The 21436-nt window shown below is 46.2% G+C and overlaps 1 protein-coding gene across 13 annotated transcripts in view; it reads left to right on the top strand.

The window, feature by feature from the left end:
* The window catches only part of TANC2 (tetratricopeptide repeat, ankyrin repeat and coiled-coil containing 2), a 289333-nt gene that overhangs the window by 255842 nt on the left and 12055 nt on the right, over positions 1-21436 (top strand). For 10 of the 13 annotated variants that reach the window (XM_074926925.1, XM_074926923.1, XM_074926924.1 and 7 more), the window contains 10 exons: positions 777-899; positions 1989-2225; positions 3900-4085; positions 6248-6341; positions 11715-11848; positions 12523-12646; positions 17402-17577; positions 18271-18403; positions 18974-19003; positions 19905-19996. In XM_074926925.1, the coding sequence (XP_074783026.1) occupies positions 777-899; positions 1989-2225; positions 3900-4085; positions 6248-6341; positions 11715-11848; positions 12523-12646; positions 17402-17577; positions 18271-18403; positions 18974-19003; positions 19905-19996 (1329 nt within the window). The remainder of the gene's footprint in view (positions 1-776; positions 900-1988; positions 2226-3899; positions 4086-6247; positions 6342-11714; positions 11849-12522; positions 12647-17401; positions 17578-18270; positions 18404-18973; positions 19004-19904; positions 19997-21436) is intronic. The other 3 variants (XM_074926922.1, XM_074926921.1, XM_074926929.1) reach the window with 1 other exon arrangement.

Here is a 21436-nt window from a genome sequence, read left to right as displayed (position 1 = left end):
AAGATGTCTGTACAGTTTCCATGGAAACAGCAGGCTTTAATGGTAAATCGATAGCAGAACAGCAACGTATAGGGCGTACCCACATCGCACAGCAGAGCACAACACGCAGTGAAGCTTGTTGCTGGAGTTGCAAACCCATTCCTCTCATCTTCAATCCAGTCGTTTGTTCCCATCTGTTGGCTACAGAGCAATTATTGCTCCTTCGATAGGAGGCGGGGGGGAAACTTGTTTAACGGTTCTGTGCTCTGCCAATTAGTGTTGCTGGAAAAAGATGTCAGACCTTCCATATACTGTGTATTGCCTGATCATGGACACCAGCTGGAAAAGGTTGGAGACAGTCTGGTATGAGATAGAGGAATATTGTTCTAGGCTATGGTTGAGACTTCCTTAATTTATCTTGTGAGCAGATTTTGTCATCTAATTTAACCATGTGAATAATAAGGGAACTTTGTGAATCAGTTCTGCCAAAAGAATGTATACTTTATTAAAAAAGAAAAGAAGCAGCGTGCTGTGCTCCTTAACATGACATTTTCTGAGGGTGCTGAATGGATTCAGGTTGCTCACAGTTTAATCCTGCCTTTCCTAGACCTTGGAGATGGCTACAGTACCTGTCCAAGTTATTTCCTACATGCCTGTTAATTCACTGCAAAGGTCAGATGTGGCAAATTGTCACATTATCTTGTGTATGGCTGTTCGTTGAAGGTCTTTGGAGGATCTGCCTGGTGTATTTGAGCATATCTGTAAGCTTGGACCTAAGTCATCTTTTCTTTTTTTAGGGGCTGAGTAAAAAAGTTGGGGTATCTTCCTCCATCCTGCAAGGGCTTTGGATCTCCTACAGTACCGAAGGTCTTTCCATGGCTTTGGCATCTCTGAGAAATCTCTACACCCCAAACATAAAGGTACTGGAGGAGGAGGAGGAGGAGAGCTGGGGTGATTCAGAGCTCACACGAGAAGCTCCCAGCAACACGCAGCAACTACACACAGTGTTTGCTGTAGCTGCCAGCCCGTGGCTGCGGTCCTACCCAGGCAGCACTAAGCACCTTGCTGGGTGCTCGTCTTGAGCTGGGGAGAAGCCATCAGTTCCACTGGGATTCTGTCACTGCCTGGGATGATCCCTCAGCTTGCTCTGCTGTGATCAGGGATCTCCTTTTAATGGCAGCAAGCAAATAGTAAATTTGCGCCTGTGCAAAACGGTTCACTTGTGTTTTTCCACCCCAGAGATGTGGGATGCAACAGCTGGTGTTGGAATTTAACAGCCCCATAAAGGGCTCTGGCTTAGACAGGCACTAACTCGGAGGTGACGCCAAACACAGTGGCACGTGCTCACACGCTTGTTCAGGCACTGTGTGCCCGTTTGCATTGGTAAGGATGAATGTGTTAGCTTAAGTCACCCATCTGTACAGCAGAAAGGATTGCAGTGATACAGATTTCAAACTGTTCCTCATCTGGAAGGATGATTGCCTCAGCCTCTTCCATACAGCCTGAGTGAGCCCAGCATCTGTCCCTATGTCCCTTTCTTTCCGCTCTCTCCAGCATCAGGTAGAGCCTTTTCCACTGCTGCCAAGTGCAGAGGTCCCGTGCAAGCCAGGCAGGGCAATGGGATAACCAAAGCCAGCCCTGGAGAGGATCCCACAGGAAGGACAGTCAGTAAAGTTACTCTCCCCAGCTGTGGGTTTTAATTTCCCATCCTTGTGCAAGAGATGCAGTGTCCCTCGCTATTGCAGCTTGGCTGTGGTGACTTTGTTCTGAAATGAAGTGAGGCTACATCCTTCAAACCACTTACCAAGCATTCAGGGGAAAGATTGAACTGTTCCTGCTGCCTAAAACGGGACCGTGTATTTGGCAAGCGTTACTCGGCATTTTTTGTCCTTTGCTATTTGCTTGGAAATGTGCAGAGAGCCCTGGTTTACATCCTGTCGTTGCCCTGGCAATAAACCCATGTCTCTCTGCGAAGCTCAGCTAACAGGAGCTCTTCTCTCCCTGGGCAGGTCAGTCGGCTGCTGATTTTAGGAGGTGCAAACGTGAATTATCGGACCGAAGTTCTGAACAACGCCCCCATTTTGTGCGTCCAATCTCACCTGGGTTACACGGAGATGGTGGCTTTGCTCTTGGAGTTTGGGGCCAATGTAGATGCTGCTTCAGAAAGCGGCCTGACCCCCCTTGGCTACGCGGCTGCTGCTGGATTTCTAAGTATCGTTGTGCTGCTGTGCAAGAAACGGGCCAAGGTAAAGTGACTGTGTTCCTCTAAAAGCTGATTTACACTATTCTGTGTTTATGCAAGACAGGGCACAAGCTGCAGGCAGGGGATGGAATGCTAAAGAACATCCTCCAGCAGATGAAGCGGGGATGCTGCTGCAGAAGGTTGGCTTTCTGCTAAAATGCAGGGGCTCTGAAAATCTCACGTTGACACCAAAGCTAAGTAACTCCTGAGAGTCTGTAATTAGTATTCTGGAATTCAGGTCTGAGGTAGGAACTGCTGAATTACGCTGCGCTGGTGACCTGTTGAAGGATATTCTGGAGAAGTCCTTGAACCTCACAAGGTTAAAATGGTAACGTTGCCTTTGCAGCGTTCTGTAAATATCTCCTTGAGACACATTTTCCAAAAACTTCTATCAGACTTGTCCTAGAAAAATACCCTTTGTTTAGCTTTGTGGTGAGTGTTTGGAGTTTTAATTGTATATAATGAGTCAAGTTTAAATATTTTGTTGAAGAAGAAAATTGTGCTGATTTTTGAAGTGGCGCCTCCTGGAAACAATTTGTGGTTTCTCTATATGTTTAGCTTCAGTTCAAAAAGCAAAATATGGGTTTGTATAGTTCTGGTATGAAAGTCAGGATGACTGAGGGACCCGTTTAGATCTTGCTGTGTTGGCTGTAATAACGCAAAGACAGTATGAAGGCAAGAAAGAATTCTGCTTTTGTTGGGATATTTTGAGAGAGTTGAGTGGCTCCCTGACACTCGTTGGTAAGAAACAGCATTCCACCTCCAAGAACAGGAATATTTGAGCGGCACAATGCAATGTAAAAGTCTTGCCACTCATAGCTTTCCTTGAGTATCCCTAACTGTATTGAGGAAATACCCCAAAACCAGCTGGGTTTAGTTTGAAGGCTAAGGTGTTTGATTCTGGCACAGAAAACCGCAACACTGATTGCTGCAGAAGTTGAGAAATGAGAAATATTAGTGTATTAATAATATTAATGTATTATGTGAGAAATATTTCTCATCTTATGTATTAAATAACTATAATTACTATTAGTAGAATATTTTAAAGTAGTATGTTGCAGAGCACTGAAGGGGTTAACCAGGAGGAGGAGGACAGTAGCTGAGCTGTTTTCTCCAAGTTACTGGTATTGGGAAAGGACCTAGAAATCCCAGCTGATGTATTCAGACATCATAGTGAAAGCCATGCCCCCTCCTGAAAAGCCACCCAAATAAATTCTCTGTTTCCTGCTGACTTCACGTTGGGTTCACGTTGTGCGTTCAACTGCAGCTGAGGCACTTCCGTGTCTCTTAAAAGAAATGGCATCTGGAAAACAAACTCATTTTCCTTTTGTGGATTTGGATAAAGGAGATGATACCAGTGCGTATGATTTCAATCCGCAAGAAAACACAATTGCTGGACTTCGGGACACGAATGCTTTTGCAGTCTTTCAGTCTGAAGAAAGCTGAAAAAATAATGGTAACTTACCCAAAGCAAACACTTGTGGCCAAGTGGATGCCTAAGCCTGGGGCAGAGTTGCTTTGGGAATGGTTGTTTTCTGGTCATGGAAGGGATAGTTTACCAGAAAAATGCACATATTGCACACGTGGCATTATTTTGAAACCAGGGCTGGAAATGAAGAAACTAAAGACATTTTGCCCCTGGATTTGGCTTAATTCTATTTTGTCATCTCTTCTCAAGGTGGATCATTTGGACAAAAACGGTCAGTGCGCTCTGGTTCACGCTGCTCTTAGAGGACACTTGGAGGTGGTGAAGTTCTTGATCCAGTGTGACTGGACCATGGCTGGGCAACAGCAGGGAGTGTTTAAGAAGAGCCACGCCATCCAGCAAGCCCTGATCGCTGCAGCCAGCATGGGTTACACCGAGGTGAGACCTACCAGCACATCGCTGCCTCTGCAGGGGGGGAAGCCAAGGGTTGACTACGTTTCCTAGCCAAAACGTTGACCAAAGAGGGTCTTGGAGGTGGAGTCGGTACTTCTGTCTTACTCTTCCTCCCCTTCCCATCCCAGGCAGCGGGGTTCACAGATCTCTTGGCAAACCCCGTGGTCTGGGCAGGCGTCCAAGAGGAGTAACAAGCCTTTATGTTGTTGGAATAAACCTTTAAGTAAGGGTGAATAAACAGCGTGTTGCTTATGCCGCTCCTCCAGCGCTGTTAGGGGAGTGTGAGAACATGGAGCTTTGGACTGGGTGTTGTGGAGAGAGAAGAGCCCAAGATCTTCCTCCTGTCATACTGATAAATATTTGTGATGTGGAAAATGCTGCATGTTTTTCCTACTGAGAAGCAGTCTTTGAGGATTTTTGCATTGGTTGATTTCTTTGCTAAGTTGAGCTCCTCTCATTTACTTGAGTTTAGATTTTGCTTTTGTTAAGCGTAACCTATGAAAACATAGGTAATGTGCTCAGATCAGAGGAGCTAATTAAAAAAAGCTGGGAAATTCTTATTAGCTAAGTGACTGTGAGTTGAACCAATTAGAAGCAGATGTGACTTCAAAAGCGGAAAGGTCTGCACACCGAGAACATAATTTGTAACAGGGGACAGAACTTTGAAAATGGGAATTTCCCCCCAGATAATACTGGTCACCTTTATAATGTATAGAAAGGAGTTTTGGCATTGTTTAATGTTTCTGTTGTACCATAAAAGGTACATGTCTGCTTATAGAAAATACTCCAAGTCCCTGTTTTGAGGTGTTTGCAGTCACAAGAGATGCAAGCTGATTATTACTTTGCTGGGTTTCTCTGACTTTGGTGATAAAACAAATATTTAGCATGTTTATAAAGGGATCTTATCACTGGTGGAGCCACACTGGAGACCTTGCTGTGATTATACCCCAGCGTAACCATAGTAGACATAGCGTCAGGCTTTAGTCAGGCAACACGAGATCTGCTGAGCAGTACAGCACCCGGCTGGGGGGGCAGCCGAGTGCACGGGGGTTTGTTACACCAAGCTCACACTCTGCCATCAAGGCAGCATCACCCACAGTTGATGCTTGTCTGTAAGTGCCACAGGCATCTCTCCAACAGCATCGTCCACAGAGGAGCTCTCCTGGGTGTCTGCTTCCCCCTGTGCCCCTGTCATTCCCAACGTCCCGTTTAGCACTAGAGCATCACTGGCAGGTCGTGGGAAAATGGCACTTGTCACCAAAATCCCTGCTCCCCTGTGCTGGTGCCTCTCTCAGGCTGTGCCCGCAGGCAGCTGCAGGCAGTGGAGCAGGCATGGCTTCTTCCCAGGTACTCAGAAAGATGCTGGTTGTAGCCTGGATCCCAGCAGGCAGTTGTTTCTCCTAGAACAAGAAAAATGTCTCTGTCCTTCAGTCACTGAAGTAAAATCTCCATTTTCTTCTTAGCCTCTTGCTTTCTTGCATCATGATCCAAACACTGAAATTTTCTGCCAGTTTTCAGTCAATTAAATCCTTTAATTTACCCTTTAAAGAAGTTAATTTGCTTCTCTGGGGTTTCAAGCATCCACAGCTGGAAGAAAAATATAGTGGAAATCTTTTTAACAGTCTGCCTAAAACCGATATTTGCTAGAAAGGAGCTAATAGTTTCTGGAAGTAACTTCATCTTGGCTGGAGTTTAAGATAATGAAGAGGCTAACGATTCTAATTGCACCATTAGATCACTTGCCCGTGACTCAGTTTCCCCAGCAGTAAACGGGGACGATCATGCTCACTGCACCCCTTGGGGTGTGAGTCGATGCTGCTGGGCACGCTGGGGTCTCCTTGGTGGATACGGCTGCACGTGTTGGGTCAACTGTGGCAGAACAGACCCAGCTATAAGGAACTGGTGCTGCAAAGGCTCATCACGTTCGGTCGTATCAAGACACTCAGGTTGGGTTGTTTTTTGGTTTTTTGCTTGTACAGGGCAGCAGGCTCAGTGATTGATCTCTGGAAGAATATTTACTTGGGCTCAGGGTGCCAGGCAGAGATTGTTCCTTTTCCTTGGTGTATTCAGAGCAGCTCGTGTTAAGATGTCAGCACTTTATATAGAACGCATCCAAGTTCGTGAGCTGACATGTCATTTTGTTTTAGATTGTCTCCTACCTGCTCGATCTTCCAGAAAAAGACGAAGAGGAGGTGGAGCGAGCACAAATCAACAGCTTTGACAGCCTTTGGGGAGAGACAGGTGATTTTTGTAGACGCTGTAGCTTCTTGCATGTTTGTGTTGTATTTATGGGCTTCCCAATCACCTGGTGCATCCCTGATCCCTGGCATTGTTTTGATGAAGGGAGAAGGATCGATCAGTTCTGCTGATTTGATTTCAGGTGGTTTACAGGTGCCGGGTGGAGTCTGCACTCAGCCTAGGTAAAACAGAGAAGTTTGGGGTTTGAAAATCCTGAGCTTCTGCAGCTCCCGGCACTTTTCAGGAGCATGCAGGCGTGCAGCATCTCTGACAACCAGGCCACTAATTTCTCTGAAACGTTTCACGTTAAGTTAGATGGACACAAAAGTTCTGCTCTTTGTCTCATGATTTATCCAGAGCATCTCCCTGTTTCTCTCTCCCCTTCCCTGTTCATGCAGCACCATGACTGTTAAATAATCCATTGATTTTCTGAAAACTTCTCGTTATTTAGCACCTGGTAATTAAACAAATGTCCTTTTGTGCAATACTACATCTTTATATTGATGGGTGTAACACAGAAGCCCTGCTTTCCAGACTTCAATGAAAACAAAAGCAGCCATTCACCCCTTCCACTCCACAGACACAAAAACTCCATTTCTTGAGATACTCAAACTTAGAGTTGTTAGCTTTTAACTCCAATGACCTCATAACTATTACCCACTGTCTTTTGTACTCAACTCACTAATCTCCTTGCATCACTGGTAATGTTCCTGTCAAGTTAATACACCAAGGTAATGTTCCTGTCTGGGTAACGGAGCACTGATTTTGATTCTGTCAGCTTTGTTTAAAAATGACACGATCCAAGGGTACAGGCAGTGGCTGGCGTGTGGCTTGGTCTTTGGTCAGGTTTTTTTCTGGCTGGAAGCGGAGGATGGGAAAAAGCTGGGTTATATTTTGAGCTGATTCATACACTGTACATTTGAAAACGTAGCCGTATTAGAGCCTTGTATCGAATGGAGTCTATCAGAAAGTATTGCCCCTGAGCTTTGAAGGACAAAGCTGGAGGGATGAGTCGTCCCAGCAGGGAGCCTGGCTGGTGGCCAAGCTGCTCCGGGCCACTTGTGGGGCTTCAGGGCAGGAGTCAGCTCCTGCACCCATGGGGACACAACTGAGTAGCAAGGCCGTTGTGCCTTTATTAGCAGAAATAAAGGCAACATATACAAATAAGCAATTTAAAAGTTCCCCTAGGGTGTTGTGGGAGAAAAAATAAATTGGATATGGAATTAGTCAAATGAAATGACTGAGCATTGTAATAGGACAACAGCTTTGCTGTCAGTGAGCTCACAGTGGTGACCAGGCCAGAGACAGCTCATCCAAAATGTTCTCTGGTGTTTGGGTCCCAAGGGCTAACTTGTAAATAGGATGGTGATCCAGATGCCTTCAGAGTTTGATCAAAAGCCACAAAGATGTTTCGCTGCAATGTAACCTCATGGACAGCATCAAATACTACGATAGGCTTCTAGAGTTAAGATAGTCCTGGGTTGTCTGGATGAATCTGGCTAAGCCTGGTATAAAGCCATAGACATTGTCTGAACTGGTGTCTAAACCCTGCCCATCCCTGGGGCTCTGCCTTCGCAGGTCACGCTGTCCTGCTCTCTCCTGCTCAGCCCTGCTCCCCAGTCTGGAAGCTGAGCACTGCTCTCTTCTCCTTGACAACAAAGTCCAGCTCTTCTCTTTCCTCGTGTCCTGGGCAGTTCTGCCATTCCCAGCCCACTTGTTTCCTCAAGGATGCTTCAGCCAAAGCCTTTTCCATCTCTGCTGTCTCCCTTCCCATACCTCTCCCCCTGGCAGTGCCAAAAGCTGGACTCACACAGAATCTGGGAGTTTCTCTCTCTGAGGGGGGTTTCTGTGTAACTGGGATGGTTGAGAACATGGATTTGTGATTTGCAAATTGCACACAAATTGAGAAGCCATCTCAAAGGATCACCCATACATCCCGTTAAAATTGGTGGCAAGATGGGAAAATGACCAAAACCGACTCAACCACTGAATTCAGCAGTCTTTTGTCCTGTCACTGGCAGGACAAGTTTATATGGATCTCAAGACTGTCTTTCACATTGTTTTGTTATTATTTTCCCAGAAGTAAATGGCAGGTTTAGATCAATTTGAAGAGAAATGCTGGTTTCCACCTAAAAATAGCAATCTGCTCTAAAAATCTGAATCATGTCTTTTTTGATACTTGTTGCTTCTGTATCTAATCTTCCACAGAGCAGAGCTGACTGCCTGGCTTAGTGATATCAGCCTGATATCATCCAAATGGCAGTGCCAAGTTACATCATAAGTTTAGGAATTGCTGACAGCACACTATAGCCAACTCCAGATGGAATATTTCCCTCTGGGACAAGACTAATATCAAAACCCAGCACAAAAGTATCTGAGTCACTTGTAATAACTCCATCAGATTTGGAGGTGCAAAGAACGACTCCATCAAACTGCATTTGTCTTGCTGCCAGGCTGTGAAACAGATACATGTGCCTTATAGGAGCAATTTAATGATTCCTTCTCCAGATAAAGTTGTTTTTTCTCTAGGAAAACAGACATGTTCTGCACAACAGCAGAGGCAGAATGTGCCGTTGCAGATCCCTGGTGTTGGAGACTGTGGCTTGTCTGACGTTGCTCGCTGATGGAGGGGGGCACGTCCACACCTGAAACTTGTCTCAGGTTTTGTTTTGAGCTGTGTTTTGAGAAATGTAGCATCTGTTTTATGGCATTTATGCCAAGACTTTGTTATTGCACGGTGAGTTGTTCTCCTGGCACTACGTCCTCTTGGAAAAGCTGCAAAATGAATGTTCCTGTTTTCCAGCCCAGGATCCTGGTCGCTGCTCCTCGGCTGAGCTTGGTGGACTCGCCTTGCTCATGCTGGGCCACAGGAGCTTTCTGGCAGACAGTAAAACTTCAAACAGAACCATTTCCATTTCTCTCATTTCCTCTCATTACCTTTCCTTGGCTTTTCCAATCTCCTTTCAACACACAGACACAGCTTTACCTTGTGTTGTGGGTTTTTTGGAGACTAATGGCTCTTGTAAGGCACATTGGGGATGTCAGAAACAGGTTGGTAAGTCCATCTACAGAGTGCTAAAAGGTTTAAATAAGCAGGTACTTCTAGAATTTTTCCTGAAGTAGTTTAATTGAGCTTTTGGGCTTGGACAGTTGGACACCAGGCACTGGAGAGTGCTCTGGGCTTGAGGTGACCAGCAGTGGGGCTGGAGTTGGGGGATGTCAGAAGCCACTTTGATTAGAAGGCTGGAGAGATGGGAGGAGGCTCCTGTATTCCGAGCAGCAACAGACAGCCCAGCTCACTGCAGCTGGAGGGACCACGGTGGATTATCTAGTCCAACCTTTTGTTCAAATGCAGACACTGATGAAGTCAGTGAGTTGGTCTCCTGGGGTCCAGCTGGACTCGGCTCCTTTCACCCCTCAGAGAGTTTCTCTGTTTCTGAAGATGGATGCTTAGATATCTGTGCATTATACAAGACAAGCTTAGGTGGGTTTCTCTCCGCAGCAGGCAGCAAATCCAGGACATCAGTGTGGAACCTTCCTGAAGCAGCAAGGTCTGAGTCTGAGTAGCGCAAAAGCTTTTGAGCTTCTGTTGGTTGAGTTGGAGCTGTAAAGGACAGGCTGGAGCTGCACACCCACACCAGTTGCTTTGACCCTGAGGAACAGGGTAGCAAAAAGACATGTCAGTCCAGGTAGAGTGGATTGCAAGGCAGAGTGGAGTATGGCCATGGATCAAACCATCCTGCTTCAGTAAAGTCTCTTCCAAAGAACATTTCATGGTGAACACCAAACACTTTGGTGTTTTACAGTATTTTCACTGTTGCAAACATAAGTCATTTTGACGTGAAATACCTCAAATTAACCTGCAGCATTTCAAGTGCAGGCAGGTTTAGAAATAGAACCCAAAGCCCTGCATACCGATCCCTCTGCCGTGCACATTACACACAGTCCTCCTTCTATATTTGTAGCTTACGTTTAAAACCCACATGGATCTGATTATAGATTTTGCAGTATGTTCTGCTTGTGGCAGCAAGATGATTTTTCTTTTAACTCTTGGTGTCTCTCAACCCCAAGAGAAGAGAACTCAACCATAATATGGAACAGAATAGAGAATTAATTAAATCCCCCAACATTAACAGTGTTGCAGTTGGAAACCCATCAACACCTCGTAATCAACCATCCCACAGAAATGTACTTCAAAGAAAAAACAAGCTACGTCAGTTAGAAATAGACTCCCACCTTCTGCTCAAACTCCTACTAGAAGCAGCAGAGCATCGAGCCAGAGGAGCTGTGCTGAAGTGCACAGAAAGTTAGGGAGAGAAGGGAGGAACTGAAAAGTCTAAAATTAATACCAAAGACAAGTCAAAGGCAGGTCCTGCCCTTGGAACTATTTTCAGATTGAATCTGTTTTTTCTAACCCAACCATACTTCCTGAGGTAACTGAGCACGTTTTGTGAGGGAAAGAACTGTCAGGTGTTACTTCCACCCACCTGTAACATTGTGAGCATCTGTAATACTGGAAATGAGAAGTAATTTTGGTTTTACACAAAGACCCTTGATGGTCCGACCAGTTCTGGCCAGAAACAAAGCCCAGAATTAGCATTTTTCTTGGAGAACAGGTGAAGATATTCATGCCATTTTTGCTTTCCAGTTGTTTACCTGGTTTCAGAGATCTACACGCTCAAGTGAGATACTAACAAGTCCTCCATCTGAATTATGCTGCTCTGTGCTTGTTTGGACAGAGAAAAGCCACAAATCTGACTGACACCCAGTGGCTGGCAGGGATCTGTCAGTGCCTCCAGCTTGATCCCTTTGTTGTAGTCAGGGTGGAATGAGTCAAGGACAGCTTGCAGAAGATTTTGTCAAGACAACACATACCTAAAGACCTGTGTTTTCTCTGGACGTTGTGCCCCTACTAAGACACACTCAGTCTTGCAGCCTGTGGCTTTTGCAGTAGGGAAACCTGCAGGAGGCACAGAGGAAAATGGTGAAGGTTTCATGCGACAAGGCTCTACATTTCTTTGCAGCAAAACCTTGGGCCTCAGTCACACGCCTGTAGATTATTTTGTGCTTACTGCTGTTCTCATCCAGTTTCACTGCAGCTTGCAGACAGAAGCTGATGTCCCAATCAGACTTTCTTGACATTATGAGATCTTTTCATGGAAGAGTTGACCTTTGAAGCAAATTAAAATGGCAAGTAAGAGCTAGAACTGTACTGATCCATCCCGTTGTCTGTGTTTATTTTGCCTGCTGTAAGATAAGTTTGGCATTTCAGGCACCATCCCTTTGGTATCCAGCAGAAAGACCTATCTCCAGATGGGAAAAAGCTCCACGGCGTTGTGTGGCTCTTTCCCTTCACTGCTTTTCTCTCTCCTCCAGCTCTGACGGCGGCGGCCGGGCGGGGGAAACTGGAGGTCTGCCGGCTCCTCCTGGAGCAGGGTGCTGCGGTGGCACAACCCAACCGCCGCGGGGTCGTTCCGCTCTTCAGCGCCGTGAGACAGGGCCACTGGCAGGTGAGCAGGTTCCTCGCGCCACCGGCATGGCCTGAAATGTTGGGTCAAGGCCATCCCTTCCATCTTGCTGAAATACGGGTGAAGACAAACTCCAACTCTTCTGGGTAATGATCAGAGTGAGAACTGGTGACATTGATGCTTCAAACACCCCCAGCTCTCGCTGACTACAGACAGCTCTTGCTTACGTACTGTGTTATCTCACTGTTGGGGAGGTAAATGGCATGCTCTTGACCTAAAAGGTCATTTTTCCTGTCCTTATACCTCCGTTGCTTCTCCTGTACCCTGATCTTGCAACAGTAACCCCCAAGGCACCATGCTTTGGGGGGTGAGGTTTCAAGACGTGGCGACCGCTCTGCTCTTCCTTGGCTCTGGTTTCTTCCCAGCTGGGTCTCTACATACAACACGTGTTCCCAGCTGGGTCTCTACATACAACATGTGTCCCAGCTGGGTCTCTACATACAACGCGTGTTCCCAGCTGGATCTCTACATACAACATGTGTCCCAGCTGGGTCTCTACATACAACGTGTGTTCCCAGCTGGGTCTCTACATACAACATGTGTTCCCAGCTGGATCTCTACATACAACATGTGTTCCCAGCTGGGTGTCTACATACAATGTGCGCTCCCAGCTGGATCTCTACGTACAACGTGTGTTCTCACTTTGTGTGTTGCAGATCGTAGATCTCTTGCTCACGCACGGCGCTGATGTGAACATGGCAGACAAGCAAGGGCGGACGCCGCTGATGATGGCTGCATCTGAGGGACATCTGGGCACAGTGGAGTTCCTGCTTGCACAAGGTTAGAGCACGTGCTTGGAAGTGTGTTGGAGACCAGCCATGGCGAGTCCCACCACACTGTCTCCTGCACAGCTGGAGTTTGTAATGTCAGGGTGGGGACTGTAATCCCACCGCTGGATCGGGCGGTGGGAGAGGTTCTCAGCACTGTGTGCAACTTATTGGAGAAACAAGACTAGAATAGTCATAGCGTTAACCTTGGCTGTTAGTTTTGTTGTCTGTGTTTGGTGCTCACAGCTTCAAAACCACACATTTGAGTTAGAAAATAAAATGACATATCACAGGTGCTTTGAGCATTGAGTTAAGAATATACCCTTGAACCGTGCTTGGAGCTTTCCCCTTAGACAAAAAAAAAAATCAACAAGTGATGTGATTGAACCATCAACATCGCCGTGGAACAGGCAGGAAAGACTCAACCCCAGGACCAGAGTTTGGGACACATTTTATCAATTCTATTTTTAGCGCTAGTATTGTTGCCCACATTTTTTACATCAATATCAGCAGGAAGGTAAGGCGCTGGCACAGGCAAGGATTGGGTGTATTTGTTGAAAAAAACCCAGAATTAAAGGTGGTCTGCTCTTCAGCTTTGCACTCACGGATTGACTTTGGTCAGTACTTTCAGTGTCTAATAACTCTCCTTCACTAGGAGTTACTCAGTCAACAGGAACATGGCTCAGTTTTACTCATTTCTGCTGTACGTGTTTGAGGTGAGTCAGAACAAAACGCTGCCTGCAACCTCTGTGAGCACGATTATTTCTTATTTCTGTAGTTCCTTAGAGATTACTTCTTTTTTTTTTTTTTGCCAAATAACCGTTGGTTGGTTGGTTTGGGTAGTTTTCTGTTATTTTTTGGCTAGAAATAGCTTTTTAATTCTTGTATTGTTCTTTGATATTTTTATTTCAGATAAGGGATATTTTCTTCCTATCGTAAGTGACTGTGTCTGACCTCTTAGCCAAAATGTGAGACACTTGAATATTTTACATAGTAGTTGTAAGAACATTTTTTCGCTGTAAAATTGCCAGGCTTCCAAGAACAAGTTTCTCATTGCCTGTCTGTCCTGAGCCACAGGCCAGGGGGATCGTTGCTGTTCAGTGCTGTAACCTGCATAGGCATGTGTCAGAGATCAGTCTGAGGCATGAGTTTCTTACGAATCAATTCTTCTGTGGCATTCTGGGGTTTTTTAAAATTTCATATTTAACGCTCTCTATGTTTGAGTTTAATGTGGCCTCTTTTGCAGCTTGACTGAATCTGTGTAAAAGGCTTAAAATAAGTGATTTTTTTGCCAGGCTTGAGAACTGTGCATGTTGCTTAAGACTGACTGCTTCAGTGGAGGATGAAAATACCAGATAATCTGATTTTGGCTATGGGATCACCAGCAAATGTTGTATTGTTTCCCTGGCTCTTTGGACACTGAGAGCTCAAGAAGTCAAAATTTGAAAATCTTCTTTACTTTAGAAGGTCCAGTCTTCTAAATAGCTTAATAAACTCCACTAAATATGCTATAACACATGGTCCTGAGAAGTTAGTTCAAGCCTGGGTAGAGTACAGTGATATATGGTGTATTTTAATTAAAATGGCTTTGACAGTCCTGTTCAGTGTTTCATTAAAATCGAAGGGTGTGAATCATAAGCCAGAAGCATTAATTAGTGTGTTGCAAAGCAAATCTCATTTGACTGTACTTGATTAACACAGTCAGCGTTTGTAAACACTTTTTATTAACCAAGTTGGGGTCATCAATCAATTTGAAATCCAAATTTTTAGAGTTACCTACTGCTCTCACTTAACACCCACAGGTAATGGACACATGAACAGTGAATTAAACTTCCCTGGTAGCAGCACTGCTAAAGCTGATATTTATATGGACCTGTGTTACACAAAGCAGAATAAATCTCGATGCTCATTCTGTTTGGAGAGAGCTTGATTCTGAATCTCGTTTTCCTGCAAAAATCAATCCCTCTGTGCTCTTGCTACCTTGGGGTCCATGGTACGTGTGGATGCTGCTCCTTGCTGTCTGTTTTGTGCCTGTGTCACACCCTGCCTGGGCACCACAGCTTTGGGTGCAGCCTCTGTACAGAAAGGGTCTGACCATCCTGGCCACTCCCTGCTACTTTTCTGATGCTCCAAGTGTCAGTTGTTTCTTCTTTTCTCTAGCTGGCTGTTGTGGTTTAATGCCAGCCAGCAGCTAAGCAGCACACAGCCGCTTGCCTGCTCCTCCCCCACGGTGGGATGGGAGGAGAATCTGAAAAAAAAAAAAAAAAAAGTAAAACTCATGGGTTGAGATAAGAACAGTTTAATGACTAAATTATAATAATAATAATGAAAATTAATTTTCAAAAAGAGAATTAATTTGCAAAAAGAGAAAGAAATAAAACCCCAGAAAAGACAAAGTTGCTCCCCACCCACTGACCGATGCCCGAGCAGGGATCGGCCCCTCCCGGCCAACTCCCCCCAGTTTCTGTACTGGGCATGACGCCCTATGGTAAGAAATAGCCCTTTGGCTAGTTCAGGTCAGCTCTCCTTCCCAGCTTCTTGTGCAACTCCTCGCTGGCAGAGCACAAGAAACTGAAAAGTCCTTGACTTAGGATAAGTGCTACTTAGCAACAACTAAAACATCCCTGTGTTATCAACATTATTCTTACACAGAATCCAAAACATATCCCTGTACCAGCTACTGGGAAGAAAATTAACTCTGTCCCAGCCAAAACCATGACACTGGTTCATTGTTGTGTGCCTACTGGGTAACATTAAATCATAAACTCTTGCATTTAGCCAGTTAATGGCTTTAGGGAAGGAGCACCCAGCCCTTCTCAGAAGCAAGCTGGGTTTACCCAGACAAAATGTTTCCCACCGCAGCAGGGATCGGTCCCATGAGGTCACCTTAAGGCACTTGCCCTCGAAACCATCAGTTTGTTTCCTGTCTGACTGCCTTAATGCTGAGTAGCTCAGAGATCCCCAAAGGAGTGGAAGATGCCTTCAGAGTCAAGCAGAGGTTCTGCTGGGAGCCACGGCTGCGTCAGGAGCTCGGCGCTTCTGCGGAGGTTGTGCCCAGCCTGCCTCGGAGCAGTGTTTTGGCATTTCTGAAGCGGTGCACATTGGCTGCTCGCTTAGACCTTCAGCTTGCATTGCTGCAGTGATACCTCGAAGCCTGTGCCTGTCACCCTGTGGTGTGCCTCTTCTGCTGGACTGGGACAAGAGTGGGAAGGTTGAGTGACAATGTGGCTTTCCAGCCTTCCCTCTTATTGCAGCTTTCTCACCTGCTCCAGAGGAGTCAGAGGGAAAACATAAGAGAAGACTTCGATGGTTTGGTTGCAAGAAAGTAGTTGGTGCAAATAAGAAGGAATTAAACGAGGCTTTATCTTGCTTTGCTGAGCAGAAGTTGGCCTTAGGTCAATTAAGGATCATCTGGAGAGATTTCACAGAGCTTCAGAAGGGCTCCTGGGTGCAGCGTGGGCAACGTGAGAGAAGACTAGCAAAATGCTGGGAGTTTATGTTGTCATCCCTTAGCTTGTACATTTGCAGCCAGTGTCCCTCCTTGGCACACCAGATTGCCCCAGCCGTGGTTTGCCACCTCCCTCACTGGCACTCCACGCTGCCGTTTGTGGCGAGCAGGATGCTGTGGCTGTGCCGAGAGCTCTGGGCGGAGGTTTCTGAACGTATCCCAAGCAAATGTTCATGTGTTGTGCTCCTCCGCAAACAAGAAGTTGTGCAAGGCAAGCTGGAACGCTTATCAGTTTGCTATCATCTGGGCGACGTGTGCTCACCGGGGGAACGTCAGCTGGGGTGAACGGGAGGGTTCAGGAAATTCGCGTTGCTCCCCCACTCACTGAGCTTTCTGGAGCCAGTGAAGATCTCATGCTGGGCGGTTTAGAGTTTACCTACAGGAGAAAAACACTGCAGCAGCAATTCATCCCAGCCTGCTGGCAGGAGCATCCCACAGGTAGCCACAGTTCCTCAGAGGAGCAGAGCTGATACGAATCTGTTCTGCACGCTCGAGAGCCAGAGCCCTGCCTGTGCCATGGCAACAGGAGTTGTCTTTATGCCACGAAGAGAGGAGTGTTCACTTAATGCTGCTGTTCAGATCTCATATGCGCATCCATATGCCATATGAAGCAATACTGACCCGTTGATATGGCAGCGCAATTTCTTCATCCAAGAAAATGTCAAGTCCCTCTCTCCTTGGCTTGTAGTTGGCAGTAGTTTATCCCACAACGCTGTATTTATATTGGGTAAAGTTCAGGGAGAAATACTGCTGGAAATTGTGTCGATTCGGGTAAAGGGGAGGGGAATGAAGAGGGGAAAATATGTGCTTTTTTAGAAGAACTGAGCTGAATTGACTTAGTTCCCCTTGGTAAACCATGACCTGCTGAAACAGCAAAATGGTCTTCATCTGACTCACACAGGCTGGAATGGGATTTTGATTAAAAAACAACAGTTAAAAAGAAAGATTGATGTCTCAGATGAGGGATGTCAAATCCACCCTGCTGCTCAGAAGATGTTTGCCAGAAAAGCCTACAAGAGCTAGGTGCGAAAAAGTTTGCAGCTTGGTGTGAATAAACTCATTTGCCACAGTTCCTATCGGTGCATTTGAAGTTGCCGTGGAGGGTGGGGATCTGTGGTGGGAGAAATGTTAATAAAGTAATTAATAATTATGTAAATAGCTCTCTAAAAAAATAAGCTTTCATTGCTAAGTGGATGGTTTGTTGTATTGTGGTGCTCGACAGCAGAGAGCTCTCGAGTGAACTGACCCTTGTTCTTTCAGGTGCCTCCATTTCTCTAATGGACAAGGAGGGCCTGACAGCCCTCAGCTGGGCCTGTCTGAAGGGACACCTCGCCGTGGTGCGTTCCCTGGTGGAGAACGGAGCTGCCACCGACCACGCGGATAAAAACGGGCGCACTCCGCTGGACCTGGCAGCTTTCTACGGCGATGCAGAGGTGGTGAGTGGCCTGGAATGCGTGCAGGAGAGCAGCTGAGGGAACTGGGGGGGTTCAGTCTGGAGAAGAGGAGGCTGAGGGGAGACCTCCTGGCCCTCTGCAACTCCCTGCCAGGAGGGGGCAGAGAGGGGGGATGAGTCTCTGGAGCCAAGGCCCCAGCGCCAGGCCCCGAGGGAATGGCCTCAAGCTGCCCAGGGCAGGGTCAGGCTGGCTCTGAGGAAGGATTTCTGTGCAGAAGGGGCTGTTGGGCGTTGGAATGGGCTGCCCAGGGCAGGGGGGGAGTCCCCGGGATCCCTGGGGGGGTTGAAGAGTCGGGCTGAGCCAGCGCTGAGGGATCTGGGGGAGTTGGGAACGGTCAGGGGGAGGGTCATGGTTGGGCTGGAGGAGCTGCAAGGGCTTTTCCAGACGAGATGAAAACTTTAAAAATAATTTAAAAAAAGAAAACGGGCAATTGATGTAAAAGCCTTAAAATAGTACAGTTCAGCTTGATGTAGCCATAAGCATAGAGAGTCCTGACCTCCATACGTGCAGGTGCTTCCCCAGAGTATTACACGAGACAGATGTCCCCTCAGACCCTACAGAGGTGGTTTTAGCCCAGGCAGTGGAGCAGAACAAGTTTTTGGTGGTTGTATATCCCCAGCGGTGTGCAAAAGTCTCGCCCAGGAGCAGAACTGACTGTTGGGCTTCTTGTTGCAGGTTCAGTTTCTGGTGGACCATGGGGCCATGATTGAGCACGTTGACTACAGCGGGATGCGCCCCCTCGACAGGGCAGTGGGGTGCCGCAACACCTCGGTCGTCGTCACTCTGCTGAAGAAAGGAGCAAAGATAGGTAGGGACAAGGGGACAGTGCGCTGTCGGCTCTGTGCTTAGGCTGGACTCCGAGCAGCGGGGCTGGCTTCCTAGAAAATCTTGAGCGTAACACAGAGGCAGCCTCAGCCCCAGCTGCTGCTTTGTACTCCGAAAGCAGCCGGCGAGTCATGACTGCCTTGTTCTCTTTATTAAAACGGGGAATTTTTTTTTTTATTATTTTTTTTTCTGTCGTATTACTTAGCAAAGTTAATCAATAAACAACTGTTTCTTTGGCAAGGTCTTTCCTCTGGTAATGCTTTTTCTATCTTTACTAGTCTGAGTCGACAAACGTACTATGTCCATGCATTGCTGTGAGCTGCTGCATTCACTTGCTCTGTGTATGCTTCCAGATCTTAGTGTTACCTGCACTGCGCCACACAGCTGCTCACGTTACGTTTTCCTGTGAAAGGGGATTTTGCTGGTGCATTGGCTTCTTTGCTGCCTGCCTCTCACAGCTGCTTTTTTTCCTTTCTTTTTTTTTTTTTTCACCTTCATCCATTTTTTTTCCCCCCTCTCTCCTACAACTTTTTGTTTTCTCCTTTCTTTGAAGGTTGTCAGACGTTACCGAGTCGCCCACGAGGTATATCTCATTGCTGTCAGCATCAGCTTCGATCTGATAGCTTTGTCAGCCTTGCTTTCTCCTGTTTGATTTAGCCTGCATGCGTCCCCAACACCTCTAATCTTTTAATTTACCTCACCTTCAAATAATTTTTTAATGACTGTTGCAGAGAATAACTTGAACTCAAAAACTAACCTCCTTCCCCCGAAATGTACTGAATCTACTTATAGAATATTGTTGACTTATTCTTCACCCACACTAATGAGTTGCCCCTAAATTTTTGCCATCCCTTCCCTCCCAATATTAGTCCTTGAGATAAAAACTGGCTCTGCATGGGCGGACCCCTGTGCAGAGCCAGCGTGCCCCCAGCCCAACGGACAGCTTCGGCACCAGCAGCACTTAGACACAACCTTTCCTTCGTCGTATTTTCCACCTTAATGGATTTTTCTACTCTAGTATTTCACACCTTGTGAAGCTGGAAATCACAATCCACTTAAACACAAAACGCCTATCGACAGTCGAACTGCAGATTTCCTAGTACACTTGCAGAGATTTTAATTTAGAAATGCTTTTATGTAACCACTCTGATTTTTCCTTTTAAGTATGTTTTGTTTCCCCCACCCCAGCTGGTTCCACAATCAGCACTGCCCTCTTGTGGAAATGGCTCCCATCATTTCCCAGACCATCGTGGTGGTGGTGGTGGTGATTAGGTTTAGCCTTAAAGGAAAACCATTGCAATGTGGATGACGTTAATTTGTGAGAGGAACTGCCAGCTCAATCATTTGGAGCTCTCTGCCCTTTGACCATGCCAAGTTGTTCTCTCCAGCAGAAATTCCCACCCCAGGATATTTTTTCCACCCAGCTTCCTACCACCCTTGCATTGTATGAGTTTTTTACCCATCATGCATCCTGTACACTACAGGTCCAGCAACATGGGCGATGGCAACCTCCAAACCAGACATCATGATCATCCTGTTGAGCAAGCTGATGGAGGAGGGAGACATGTTTTATAAGGTGAGAAGAGTGTTTTTGGAAAAAATTTAACAGATGCTAGCTTGCAGGATGGGTTTGTATGAGGTTTTGACTGAGCAATGCTGCTGCCTTAACCTGTGGCAAGTAAAAGCTACTGCTCGCAGCATTCCTTGTGTTGCAGACTGTTTGGTTTTGGTTAGTGGGGTTGGGGAGGGGGGATTGATTGCCAAACGAAGCTGAAGCAAAGCCAAGTCTCTCTGCATTCTGGATTTGAGCCAGCACTTCATTTCCTCTTTGAAAACACCAGAACCCAAGTGTTTTACAGAGATTCAGAGTGCTGATGTCATTGCATCAGATCTGGCAACACTGACATTACCTAGCAGGCTCACTGCTGTGGAACAAGGCAACAAGAGAGTATATCCCAGAAAAAACTTGTGAAAGAAACTTTTTGCAATGAAAACAGATTGTCGGGACACAGATGGCTTTGTCATGTCCTTTAGCCCATGGGAGACATTCCACCATTGCAGTTAGAGAGTCTTTTTTGCTCTGTGTTTATTTTAAGCCGATCTTTAAAACCTGGAGATTTGCACACACACACAAAATGTGCAAGTACAACAATGATTCACTGTTGGGCTCTAAGGGTGAAGCAGAAAATATGCAAAGCTGGCATTGTAACTGGAGTTATCTGCCAGAGATACATGATACAGCTGAGCAACCTGAGTCTACAAGGTTTTAAAGCTTACTATTCGTAGCTGCAAAATTTATGTCTGGGTCATCATGAGTTGCATGCGTCCTAGATCCCATTTTGCCCTCTTTCTTTCACCCTAGCTGCCATGGCTGCCCCCCTCCAGGGTGCAGATCATCCCATCCCAAAAATAGGTGCCCAAAATAGCAAAGATGAGTCACCCTTTGAAGGTGACTGCTGCGTCCCAATAACTATAAAAGGAACCCAGTTGATAGGCTTAGATGTAGACACCTAATTTTTAGACATCTAAAGTCCAGGGAGATGAATCTCAACCTGTTTGTCCAACTTCAGGGCCCCATCGGTGCCATAACATCTATCTGTGCTATTGCAGAGGCTTCTCTGAGCCCCAGGAACTCCACCCACAGTCCCACACTTCATATTCTTCACCTTCCCTGGTGCTTATTAAACTTTGAGTATAGGATATTCTCCAGAAATGGGTTACTGATCACACAGCTCAAAAGACCATCCAGAGACCAGATGGAGCTGTATCAAGTAAATACAATTTCTGTTGTGTTTCCCCCTGTAGCGTGACAACTCTGTACAAAGTGGGAGAACTCAGCTTGCACAGGGCATCTGCATTTCCAGATCAGATGTTAACTTATCAAATGTTTTGGGTTTCCTCTCTAGAAAAGAGCTGAATAGTGAAGTCATGTTACCTTAACCATCTAAAACGTTCATGGGGCTGGTGAGTGAGTTCTCTGCAGCAAAGTAAAGGATGTGTTTTGACGTTATCTCCT

This window comes from Athene noctua, chromosome 25 (genome assembly GCF_965140245.1).
Source record: "Athene noctua chromosome 25, bAthNoc1.hap1.1, whole genome shotgun sequence".
NCBI classification, from domain to species: domain Eukaryota; kingdom Metazoa; phylum Chordata; class Aves; order Strigiformes; family Strigidae; genus Athene; species Athene noctua.
Note: the sequence above shows the minus strand (reverse complement) of the source record. Positions and strands in the feature narration are given on the sequence as shown.